Genomic DNA, 12,972 nt, shown 5'->3' with positions numbered 1-12,972 from the left:
TTGAGGATCGACAGCTGAGACTCTGTACGGGATTCTCCAGACAACGTTAATTACGACTTTCTCTGCGCAAGCACTCTTAAAACATTTCTTCCATTCTATGTTAGGCCTTTGTTTTCCTAGCTATTCTCCTCTGAGTAGAAGGTCCCTCAAAAGAGGGCTGGACTCTGAGGACCTCCTCACTGTGCCATCGGTGCCCACACAGGAGAAGCTCAGAATGCGTGTTTTCTCCCTCCTTTCTTTCCCTTGGAAATGCCTCTGTGTTCATGGTGCCTGTCAAATAATCCCTGTCCTTAACTCAGCCCCTTCTTGGACCTGGGCTGCCTCAGGCCATCGGCTTCACACTGCCGCTCATTTCTAGACCTGGCCTTCTGTTCTGTTGCTCTCCAAAGGTTCCAGCTTAGCCACCAATTACTAGTATGTGACCTTTTTTTTTTTTGGATAATATTTTCTTTCTTTCTTTATTATTAAATTTATTGAGGTAACACTAGTTAATAACATAAATTTCAGTTGGACATTATAATTTGATACCTGTATACTCTACTGCATACTCACCACCAAGTCTAATTTCCCGTCATCACCATATTTGACCCCCTTTATCATAGAAGAAAACATAGATATTTAAAAGTGAACATATTGAAAAGAAACCACTAAACTTCTGGACATTGGTCTCAGAGGTGTTTTTGTGAATTTGACTCCAAAGACTTTTTGAAAATCATCCTACCTTCTGGACCTCATCTGCAAAATGAGTGGGTTTGGCTCATTAGCTAGAGCTCTTGATGGGTTGCAACCACAAGTGTGTCATGATCAGTTGTGAGGTGCTTTGTAATTTTTTCATATAATCATTAAGATTTGCTAATGATCATTTTAATGGAGAAAATGAAAGGTTACCCTTATAACTGTCATTCTTAGTTGCTTTCTGAAACAGGAGAAAGGCTTGGGGACATACACCTTGGGATTGTGTTATATCTCACAAAAAGTTCGCTGGTTATGTCATATGTATCTCAACAGGACAAAGGCTGACCTGTAAGATTCTTTTCAGTTCCATCATCTTAGAGCTATAAAGCTTGGAGAAAAGTCTGCTCCTGGAAAATGTGAATTTCTAAATCCCTCCTGTGATGTGGTAGCTCCTCTTAAAATTTAAATCTCACTCAGGAACACTTGAGCAGGTAACAGTCCTAATTTTTTTCCTCTTCTTCTTTGGCTTTGCTTCCAGGAAGCGAGAGGAAGAAAACAAGCGGAGAGAAGCAGAGCAGCAGAAGGGAAGGCTGAGCCCAGATCCCTGCAGGCCCCAAGCCCCTCCCAGCACCCACGCTGAGCCCCACAGGCAGAGCTGGGGCCCCAGCAAACAGCCTCCTGCCAGCAACACAGCCCAGGGCCCTGAGCAGAGAGCCTGCAGAGGGTCTCCTGGCAGAAGGTCTCCAAGCAGAGCCCTCCAGAAAGAGCAGCCTCTTTCCCCAGACTTGCAGAGAACAGAACCCAGAAAGCCAAATGGTAAATGTATTGCCTTTGTTATCCCGTGCCAAACCATGGACTGTGGGCTCTTTTGACTGTTGTATTTAGACCACTCACATTTGATTAATTAGGTCAGCACTGAAGTCTACCATTTTATTATTTGTTTTCTATTTATTTCCTCTGGTTCTCATCCCTGTTTCTTTTTTCTCCCCTTCCTCTGGGTTACTGAGACATCTTTTAGGATTCCATCTTGAGTGATTTATAACAGTTTTGAGTGTACCTCTTTCTATAGCTTTTGTGGTGATTGCTCTGAGTATTACAATATATACAAGAGACTTATAACAGTCTACTGGTATCAGCATCTTCCACATTGAGTGAAATGTGGAAACCCACTTGCATTTAGGTACAGTAACCTTCTCCTTTTTTAAATATCATTGCACGGGTATCAGGTGGTTTTATAATTTTTGTTTCACTCCTCAAAAGTAATTTATAAAACTCACGAGGGAAATGATAGTCTGTTTTATGTGTGCGTATTTTTTTCTGATGTTTTGTCTTCCGAATGCTCCAAATTTCTTCTTTTATCATTTCCTTTCTGTTTGAAGAACTTTCTTCAGCCAATTTAGAGGTAGGTCTGCTAACAACAAATTCTTTGAGTTTTCCTTTGTCTGAATATTTTTATTTTATTCCTGAAGAATTGTTAATGTGGATACAGAATTCACGCTTGGCAGCTTTCTTTCGGCATTTCAAAAAACCTGTGCCACTTCCTTCTGCCTTCCCTAGTTTCAGATGAGAAATTCACGGTCATTCGAACTGTGTTCCTCAGTAATGTTCCTAGGTAACATGTCATTTCTCTCTGGCTGCTCTCAAGGCTTTTTCTTTATCTTCAGTTTTCAAGAGTTTAGTATGATGTGTCTTGGCATGGATTTTTGGAGTTGAGTCCTGTTTTGAGTTTACTTAGTATGTCGTGGGTGCCCAAAACCTTCCCTAGGTTCAGTAATTTGCTAGGAGACTGACAAGGCTCAGTATATAGTTGTACTCATGGCTATGATTTATTATAACAAAAGGATTCAAAACAAAATCAGCAAAGGGAAAAGGCACATGGAGCAAAGTCCGGAGGAAACTAGGTGCAAACTTCCAAAAGTCCTCTCCTAGAGGAGGCACACAGGACACACGTACATCTTCCAGCAGTGAATTTTAACAACCAGTTAGACAACATTTTTCTACCAAGAAAGTGACCTAAAGCAAGGACTCCAAGATTTTTATCATGGGTCAGTCGTGTAAGTCCCATCTTCTTAGCGTACACCAAAATCCAGACTCCAAGAAGGAAAAGAGGTATCTAGCATAAATATATTATTTGTACAAAGCAATTTAAGCACATCGAGCCATTCTTATCAGTTAGGGAATGGTGAGAACCCTCCAGAAATCTAAGTGCAAATGCCAACAAAGTGAAAAAGTCAAATAATGTCTTAGTATTGTTATAAAAATAGTTTTGACCTTGTGGACCCCCAGCAAGCGTCTCTGGGATCACCTAATTCAGGACTTAGAGAATTCAGTCTGTCACTCTGGACTTCAGTTTTCTTAGCCATAAAAACGGGGTATACTCTCCACACTGCAAGGCAGTTATGAATAGAAATAAAATAATGTGGAGTACTTGTTATAGACCATGACTCATAGTAGGTCTTCAGTAACTACTATTATTAAACCACACTACTGATCTAGCCAAGAACAACCACATAAAAGTATACATCAACGGCCACAAACATTTCCAGGCTATAATTCCATAACCCACTTTACAGAGACAGTGCATTAGCGATATATCCCTTAAGGATAGTGTGATGCTTTACTCATTAATTTATTTATTCAGTCAGCATTCACTAAACTACCATGATGTGACAGCCATGTGGAATTTCTTCAAGTTCTTAGCTTGAGGACTTTGCATGTAATGTATAAAGGTTGTATCCTGTGTCTACAGACTATATCTTTTTAGATTAGTATCTGAATTTACATTAAAATTATTTTTTTAAGCAAATTTAAATTTGAACTGAAATTCTGTTCTCTATTTATATGAATAAACAGTGCCAAGTATTCTGCCACTGAATAGCAAGCACAGTTCCCCTTTCTCCAGACTTCATAGCAATTTAATTTTCTGCTCTTCCAGCCTTCACCGATGGTCTTTTCATTACCTTTCCAGCCTCTGCTGACCAACCAGTCCCAAAGTCAGTGCCGTGGGTTTTAGATTTTTGTTAGGGCAGCACCTCTCCTTTTTAGGTATCAGTTTCTGTGTGTTGGTTATCCCTTGTGACATTACACATCACCCACAAAACTAAGTGGCTTAAAACAAAAACGATTTATTATTTTACACAATTCTGTGGGTTGGCTGGGTAGTGCCTCTCCTAGATCACCTGGGCTTACACATGTGGCTACAGACGGCTTCCGTCACATGTCTGGCGATTGGTGCTGGCAGCTGGCGAAGGTGTCTCAGTTCTCTTCTCCATGACCTTTCATCCTCCAGTACGTTAGACCATCTTCCTTGCATATTGTTCTCTGGGCGGTGCTCTGAGAAAGAGAAGGCAAATGCTACGAGTCTTCGTGTAACAGAATTTCAGTTCAAATTTAAATTTGCTTAAAAGTACATTAGACCATCTTCCTTGCATATTATTCTCCGGGCGGTGCTCTGAGAAAGAGAAGGCAAATGCTACAAGTCTTCGTGCGGGCTAGGCTCCACAACTTTCACATCACTTCTACCGCATTCTGTTAATCAGAGCGTGTCACAAGGCCAGCCCAGATTCAAGGGGGTGGAGACATAGACTCCACTTGTAGATGGAAGGTGTTACAAGATCACATTTCAAAGGTGAGTGCATGCCGGGGTGGGAAGACCCTTTGGCCCTTAAATTTCATAAGGAGTAATGAGTCTCTTCTGTATCCTTAACACCTAGTAAGTATTTGTTGAATGTGTAGCTGTATGGTACTAGCTAGATGCTTGAGATTCAGAGATAGAAGACAGGTTGTTAAACATGACATGAAAAGCATTCACTGAGCATAATCATGTTTTTTGTAAGAGTCAAAGCTTTCCTTCTACTCAGTTCACTAAATCATTTATTCATGCATTCATTCAACAGGTATGTTTTTGAGCTCACACTATGTACCAGCCATACTGAATTATAATTAAGGCTAAGAATCATACCATCACATCTTTCTTATAGCAGTGAGCACAATATTGGTTACCTAGGTAACTATCATGGTGATGCTATAGGATGGGAATGAATATTTTATGTGAGCAAATGAACAGACCTGCCCTACTATTGCAAGTTTTGGACAATAAATATCCTTTTCCCTTTTCCTTGTTTCTCCAAGAAACATCTAGAGAACATTCTAAAGGCCGATCTTCCTGTGTCCACTTTAGCCCCAGTGAAGGCAGTGATGGCGCCAGGTATCCAGGAGTCTCCTCTGTTGACAAATCCAGAGGTGAGACAGTTGGCGAGCAGCATTGTGACAAGGGGAAAGGCTTCTTGAAGCAGCCCTCCTGTATCAGGGTGGCTAGGCCAGATGAAAATGGAGACGACCCCAGTTGGGCAGCTGCAAGCCTTCAGCAGCAGGATGGCCACCGGAAGCCGAGCAGGCGGCACGACACAGCACCTAAAGCCAAATGTGCCTCCCAGAAAAGGCGCATTCAAGAGCTCAGAGGAGGAAGGTGCTCCCCAGCTGGTTCTAGCCGGCCTGGCAGTGCCAAGGGGGAGGTGGTCCATGCTGGGCAGAATCCTCTTCACCATCGGACACCAAGAAACAAGGTGACACAGGACAAGCTTGAAGGAGAGATGCACTCAGATTTGCCACAGAGCACAGAGGTGTTGAGGTCGGGAGTCAGGAAGTTGGGGATATCCACCTTGTCTGAGGATGCTCAGGTACCTAAGGAGACTGATCCAGCTCCTGGTCCTCACTCTGTACAGAGTGTGAATATTGACCTTCTCCCTGTAGAGCTGCGGCTGCAGATAATCCAGAAAGAAAGAAGCAGGAAAGAGCTGTTTCGCACAAAGAACAAGGCAGCAGCGGTCATCCAGCGGGCCTGGAGAAGGTAAGGAGATGGGGTGCCGCAGCGTTGTTCTCTGCTTGTCCCGCTACCTCTAACACGCCACCCCCTGAGCGCTGCGATATTTCTAGTGAATTCCATGTGCTGGGGTGACGAGGCCAATTTAATTGAGCCTACCCATGAAATTTACACAGGTGCAGATCCCAGTAATTTACACCGGATGAGCTATTTGGAAGGTGTTTTTCTCAAGAAAGATAGGAAAGCACCCAGGATAGCCTGGTGTAGAGGACAAAGCCCTCAGTTTGTAACCAGGAAGCCTGAGTTCCAGGTGAAGCTCTCACAGGTTATCTGACCCTGGGCAAATCACTTGGCCTCCCCGACCCTCAGTTTTCCCATCTGGGAAGCGAAGTTTAACATTGGCTGCACCGATCCTGTTTGTATGACAAGCTATAGAATGAGATAATGTGTGCTTCATAAATTCTAAAGCCCTGCACATGTAAGGTGTCTTGTTTTTCTTTTGTTTACTACCCAGATATTAGTCCTACCCCAAACACCTACATCAGTGCCTGGATATAGTGGATTGAGTGACTGAAATTCATTACAAAAACCTGTGTAAACATCTACCACACTCAGAACGTAGAGTAGGTGCTGGGAGGAGGGGTGGAAGCTTCCTAAAATAGTAAGCCAAACACCTCCAGGTATTATGCAGAGACTGGAAGTGTCCTTTACTGTGAGTTTTCACATATTTCATAATCTCCTTCACACTGCAGGCCTCACTAGGGCCTAATTCCAGATTAGGCCTTATGGTGATGACCAGTGCCCGGGGGAGAGCTGGACACATTGCCGACAGGTGGAATGTCATGTGGCCTCCATCTCCAGAGAAAGGAAGGTTGATGGGGGAACAAAGCAAGCAAATCACTGGGAGTACAGGTGTGCCGCATATCAACGGCCCTGTCAGGAGATAAAAGGGCTGGAGAGCACCTAATGTTGACAGAGAGCGAAGAGACAGTGAGAGCGGTTTTTGTGAGATGCACGCAGTGGCCTCAGGGTCTGTTGTGCCAAAGACTGTCTGACCCAGGGGTGTGTGTGTTTCGTGCTTGCACAGCCTGCGCTACAGAGCATCCTTAAGTCTGTGCAAGCTCTGGGCTGTTTACAAAGTCATGTCATAGCTTTGCTCTCCTAGCCACACCAGGAAGCAATCGTGAGAGGGATTAGTGTTCTCATTTTCAGATGAGCAAATGGTCTCAGAGAGGAAAAATGACTTGTCCTAGTGGTGCAGGTCCAGCACTTGAAGCTGCGTCTGCTTCAGTCAAGTCCAAGGGCCTTTCCCGTACATTCTCAGCAAAGGTGGTGTTAGCTGTGGTCAAGGTAATGGAGGCGGAGGCGGAGGTGGGCGCTGTGCTCTTCACCTCAGAGCAGGCTGAGGACGAAGAGCTGCCTGGACGGCACTCACGGTCATCAAGGTAATGCTGAAGTTACTACTACTGTTGATGCTAGTAGGTGGCATTTATTGACACCTGTGCCAAACGCTGTTCTAAGGAGTTTTACATGTAATATTAACTCATCTAATCCTCAAAATAACCCTCTGAGGTAGATACTCTTATCCCCATGCTGCAGATGAGGAAGCTGAAGCATGGAGAGGTTAATCAACCCACCAAGGTTACAGAGCTGGCTTTGAGCTGAGACATTCTGCCTCTGAAGCCACGGTTGGGAATGGTCCTTGCTCCCCCCAGGAAATTCTGCCAGGATGTACACTGGCTGCCATCCCAGAGGAACTTTTTGTTAAGTATTTCAGCTGAAACCTAGGATCTAAACAAGGCAGCGAGTCTTACCACGTCAGGCCCCCACAGCTGCTCCCTCGCTGAAATGCCTCCCTGTCAGACTGTTCTGACTCTTTTGAAGAGTCAGGAGCTGACAGGTCCTGTCAGTAAGAGCCCATAGCAGCAAATGAGCTTTCAGTCACTGCCCCCAAGAACAGTGGGCTCATAGTCTGTGTGCCCACCTGGGGAGGCAACTACACAGGCTGCACCGTCGTGCAGTTCTGAGATCTGGGACATCAACTCCTAAAGGGCTTCTGGGAAGCTGCACGTTGTGGGAAGTTGAATGTCTGGTGATAAAAACACATTGATTCTGTTATAGCCTTATATATCTTCCATCTTCAGTGCAGGAGCCTGGAGTGCTGTCCCTGGACAGTGTGTGGTGTCTGACACCAAACCTAAGGAACACTGAGGGGCAGGGTGGGGAACGGGGCTTGACAAACAAGTGCAGTCAGAGCAGGCTGTTGTTAGAGGAAACATGTCGAGGAGGGAGAAAGGCAGACTGGAAAGTGTGCAGGGATAGGTTGCGCAGATTGAACCTTGGTCCCAGAGGAAATGAAGCTCAGACTCAAAGTGTGAGTTTTATTATCAGTCAAGACTTGACTATTTTAAAGGTTGAAATCATACTGAACAGGCTGAAATGGGCTGGAAAGTCGCTATCTATGAGCGATTGCTGTGTAAAACTTCCCTTTTTGCCTCAACCTGTGTAAACCACCTTCCATCCGTTCTTCTCCAGTATGTTTAGAGGTGAATAAGCAAGGATAGGCTGGACTGTGAGAACCCGGAGCCCAGGGTGGAAAGGATAATTGGGCAGTTAAGTTTCTCAATAAACCAGGAGAATGGGGGCATAGAGGCTGTTACTCAGAGCACTGGGACCATCAGACAGACTCAGTCTCCACACCGGAGTCAATGAGGTAGTTGTGTCCACTTACAGCCAGAGCTGTTACAGCTTCAGCCAGCACCTGGGCTCCCCAGTGAGTTCCTGCCCGCAAAGCAGAGGATGTGGAAGACACTTGTCCTCTCAAATAAAAGAAACTGAACTGTGGAGTGGCACTGCCCCATAACTCCATCTTTTTCTACAGTTAGCTTTTGGGAAGTGGGGTACATCTTCTAGTAGAGGGATGGCACTGTTTGTCACGCCAGGAAAAGACAGGAATCTTGTGTGAAATCAGCCTTTAGGGCAGGAGGGGGGCTGCACCAGGCACTGCAAGGAGCTTTTAACTGACTTAGAAAGGTGGTTATTTCCTACACCCTAAAATCAGGCCTGGGGCCTGCTGCTCTCCACAGCACCCTATAGGCTCACCAGCAGTTAATCAGCTACAGATAATGAACACTGTTGCAGCTTTCCTTGAGCGGCTCCAAAACAGCTGTGTTCAATAAAAAGTTTGGGCTTGCATGTGAATAAACACCAAATAAACTCTACACATAAATATAGCCATCATCCGTTTGCCCCTGGCCTCTCCCACCCCAGGTTTCACCCTCCAGCAGAAAGATCTTAGTAAAACACAGCTCTTACCTTTGCCACTATTTTTGAAAACCTCTGTGGGTCCCTACCAAGAACAGAGTACAGACCAAAGTCCTTAGCAGTATTTGGCTGTTGGACCAGACAGTACTGAGTTTGAATGTTGGTGTCTCTTGGCTTTAGCTATGTGACCTTCTGCAAGTTACTTAGCCTTTTCCTCCCTGGTTTTATTGAGATATAATTGGCATACAGCACTATATATGTTTAAGGTGTGAATGATCTGACTTACATATATTGTGAAATGATAACCACAGGGAGTCTAATGAACATTCATCATCTTATATATTTTTTAAAAAGGAAAATGTTATTTCCTTGTGATGAGAACTCAGGATTTACTCTCAGCAACTTTCACATATACCAGAAAGCAGTGTTAACTATAGTTATGATTAGTTATGTTGTTCATCAGGGGTCCCCAACCCCCAAGCCACAGACAGGTACCGGTCTGTGACCTGTTAGGAACAGGGCCACACTGCAGGATGTGAACTGCAGGCAAGTGAGCGAAGCTTCATCTGTATTTGCAGCCGTTCCCCAGCATTAGCATCACCGCCTCAGCTCTACCTCAGATCATCGGGCATTAGATTCTCATAGGAGCACCCGTCCCGTCCCCAGTGCCAAAAAAGTTGGGGACTGCTGATATGTCGCCAGTACTTATTGATCTCATAACTGGAAATTTGTACCTTTGACCACCTTCACCCAATTTCCTCTCCCCGACCCTGTCTCTGATAGCCACAAATCTGATCTTTCTGGGTTGTTTTTTTTTTTTAAGATTTCACATGTCAGTGAGATAATACAGTATTTGTCTTTCTCTTACTTCTGTCACTTAACATAATTCCCTCAAGGTTCATCCATGTTGTCACAAATGGCAGGAATTCCTTTTTTATGACTGAATCATATTCCATTATCTATATATCACAACTTCTTTATCATTCATGTTCAGTGGACGCTTTGGTTATTTCCATGGCCTAGTTATTGTAAATAATGAACATGGGGGTGCAGATACCTCTTCGACATACTGTTTTAATGTCTTCAGTTACATACCTAGATGTGGAAATGCTAGATTATGTGGGATTTTTTTTTTTTTGAGGAAACTCCATACCGGTGTCCATAGTGGTTGCACAAATTTACATTCCCATCTGCTATGAACAAGGAAGGATTCTCTTTTCTCCACATGTTCTCCAGTATTAGTTATCTCTTCTTATCTTTTGGTAACAGTATTCTAACAGATGTGAACTGGTATCTCATTGTGGTTTTGATTTGCATTTCTCTGTTGAATAATGATGTTGAGCAGCTTTTAATATATCTGTTGGCCATTCATATATCTTCTTTGGAAAAATGTCTATTCAGGTCCTTCGCCCATTTTTTCACTGATTGGTTTTTTGTTATCTAGTTGTATGAGTTCTTTATATTTTTTGGATATTAACCCATTATAAAATGTCATTTGCATATATTTTTTTCCCATAAAGGAAAAGGCTGTCTTTTCCTTTTGTTGGTTATTTCTTTTGCTGTGCAGAGTATTTTAGTTTGAGGTCGTCCCACTTGTTTTTTATTTTGTTGCTCGTGTTTTAGGTGTCATCTAAAAAAGCATTGCCAAGAGTCATGTCAAGGAGCTTTTTTTCTGTTTTCTTCAAGAAATTTTATGGTTTCTGGTATTACATTGAAGTCTTTAATCCATTTTGAGTTAATTTTTATGAGTGATCTAAGATAGGGGTCTAATTTCATTCTTTTACATGTGACTATCCAACTTTCTTAGCACCGTTTATTGAAGAGACTGTCTTTTTCCACTGAGTATTCTTGCTCCCTTGTCAAATATTAGTTGACTGTACATGCATGGATTTCTGGGCTCTCAATTCTGTTCCATTGGTCTGTTTTTATGTTAGTATTATACTCTTGATTACTATAGCTTTATAATATTGCTTGAAATTGGGAAGTGTGATGCTTCCCGTTTTGTTCTTTCTCTGGATTACTTTGTCTATTCAGGGTCTTTTGTGGTTTATGTATATTTTAAGATTGTTCCACTTCTGTAAAAAAAGAAAAAATGCCTTTGGAATCTTGATAGGGATTGTATTGAATCTTTAGATAGCTTTGGGTAGTATGGACATTTTAACTATGTTAATTCTTCCAACCCATGAACACAAGATACCGTTCCGTTTATTTGTCTTCTTCAATTTCATCAGTGTCATGTAGTTTTCAGTGTACAGGTTTTTTACCTCCTTAGTTAAATTTATTCCTAAGCATTTTACTGTTTTTTATTTTATTATAAATGGGATTATTTTATTTTCTTTTTCAGATAATTTGTTAGTGTGTTGAAACACTACTGGTTTTTGTGTGTTAAATATATATCCTGCAAATTCACTGAATTTGTCGATTGCATCTAACAGGTATTTTTTTGATGGAGTCTTTAGGATTTCCTATAAATAGAATCATGTCACCTGCAAAGAGACAATTTTATTTTTCCCTTTCCAATTTTGATGCTATTTATTTTTATTTTTATTTATTTTGCCTGATTGCTCTGGCTAGGACTTCTAGTACTGTGGTGAATAGGGGAGATTGAGCACCCTTGTGTTATTCCTGATCTTAGAGGAAAACTTTTCAACCTTTCATCACCGAATATGGTGTTAGCTGTGGGCTTCTCATATATGGCCTTTATTATGTTGAGGTACATTCCTTCTATACCTCGTTTGTTAAGGGCTTTTTTAAATATAATGAACAGATGTTGAATCTTGTCAAATGCTTTTTCTGCATCTTTTAAGATGATTCTGCTCTTTTTCTTTCATTCTGTTAATGTGATGTTTCACATTGACTTCTATATGTTGAACCATCCTTGCAACACAGGGATAAATCCCATTTGATCATTGGGAGTGATCCTTTTAATGTGCTGCTAACTTTGGTTTGCTAGTATTTTATTGAGAATTTTTGCATCTGTATTCATCACAGACACTGGCTTGTAGTTTCCTTGAAGTTTCCTTTTCTGGCTTTGGTGTCAGGGTAATACTGGCCTCATGAAGTGAGTTTGGGAATGTTCCCTCCTCTTTGAATTTTTGAAAGAGAGAAGGACTGGCATTAATTCTTTAAATGTTTGGTAAAATTCATCAGTGGAGCCATTTGGTCCTGGACTTTTCTTCATTGGGAGACTTGATTACTGATTCAATCTCCTTATCCATTATTGGTCTGTTTAGATTTTCTAATTCTTCCTGATTCAGTCTTGGTAGGTGTATGCTAAGAAGTTTTCCATTTCTTCTAGGTTGTACATATTGTTAGCATATGGTTGTTCATAGTAGCCTCTTATGATCATTTGTATGTGTATGGTATCAATTGTAACATCTTTTTCATTTACAATTTTGATTTGGATCCTTTTTTTCCCCTGGTTATTCCAGCTAAATGGTTTGTCAGTTTTGTTTATCTTTTCAAAGAACTAACTCTTCGTTTTATTAATCTTTTCTCGTTTTCCTGTTCTGTTTCATTTATTTCTGCTCTAATCTTCATTTTGTTTCCATCTGCTAACTTTTGGCTCAGTTCTTCTTTTTCTAGTTCCTTAAGGATTACCATCAGGCTGTTTATTTGAAATCTTATCTGTTTCTTAATGTAGGCATTTGTTATTATGAACTTCTCTCTTAGAATTGCTTTTGCTGCATCCCACAAGTTTTTGTATGTTTATTTCCATTTATGTTTGTCTCGAGATGCTTTACTATTTAATTTCTTCTTTGATCCACTGGTTGTTCGAGAGCGTCTTGCTTAATTTCCATGTATTCATGAGTTTTCCAGTTTTCCTTCTGGTTTTCTAGTTTTATACCATTATGGTCAGAGAAGATACCTGATAAGATTTCGGTCTTCTTAAATTTGCTAAAACATGTTTTGTGCCTAACATGTATGATCTATTCTAGGAAATGTTCCACGTGTGCTTAAGATTGTCTACTGCTGTGGTTGGGTAGAAAGTTCTGTGTCTGCTAGGTCTATTTGGTCCATAGTGTTGTTCAAATCCACTTTTTCCTTATTGATTCTGTCAGGATGATCTATTTGTTGAGTGTAGGGTATTAAATTCCCCAGCTATTATGGTATTGCTGTTTATTTCTTGTTAGCTGTTAGTTTTTGCTTTATATATTTAGGTGCTCTCATGTCGGCTGTACAAATATATACAATTGTTATATCTTCTTGAT

General features: G+C 41.7%; 1 protein-coding gene across 7 annotated transcripts in view; it reads left to right on the top strand.

Moving 5' to 3' along the window:
• The window catches only part of INVS (inversin), a 118,676-nt gene that overhangs the window by 96,678 nt on the left and 9,026 nt on the right, over window positions 1–12,972 (top strand). For 5 of the 7 annotated variants that reach the window (XM_025046574.1, XM_006911528.3, XM_015589080.2 and 2 more), the window contains 2 exons: window positions 1,214–1,491; window positions 4,807–5,524. In XM_025046574.1, the coding sequence (XP_024902342.1) occupies window positions 1,214–1,491; window positions 4,807–5,524 (996 nt within the window). The remainder of the gene's footprint in view (window positions 1–1,213; window positions 1,492–4,806; window positions 5,525–12,972) is intronic. The other 2 variants (XM_015589081.2, XM_015589082.2) reach the window with 2 other exon arrangements.

This window comes from Pteropus alecto, unplaced genomic scaffold (genome assembly GCF_000325575.1).
Source record: "Pteropus alecto unplaced genomic scaffold, ASM32557v1 scaffold114, whole genome shotgun sequence".
In the NCBI taxonomy this organism is placed as follows: domain Eukaryota; kingdom Metazoa; phylum Chordata; class Mammalia; order Chiroptera; family Pteropodidae; genus Pteropus; species Pteropus alecto.
The sequence above is the reverse complement of the archived record's forward strand: the minus strand, read 5'-3'. Positions and strand labels throughout refer to the sequence as shown.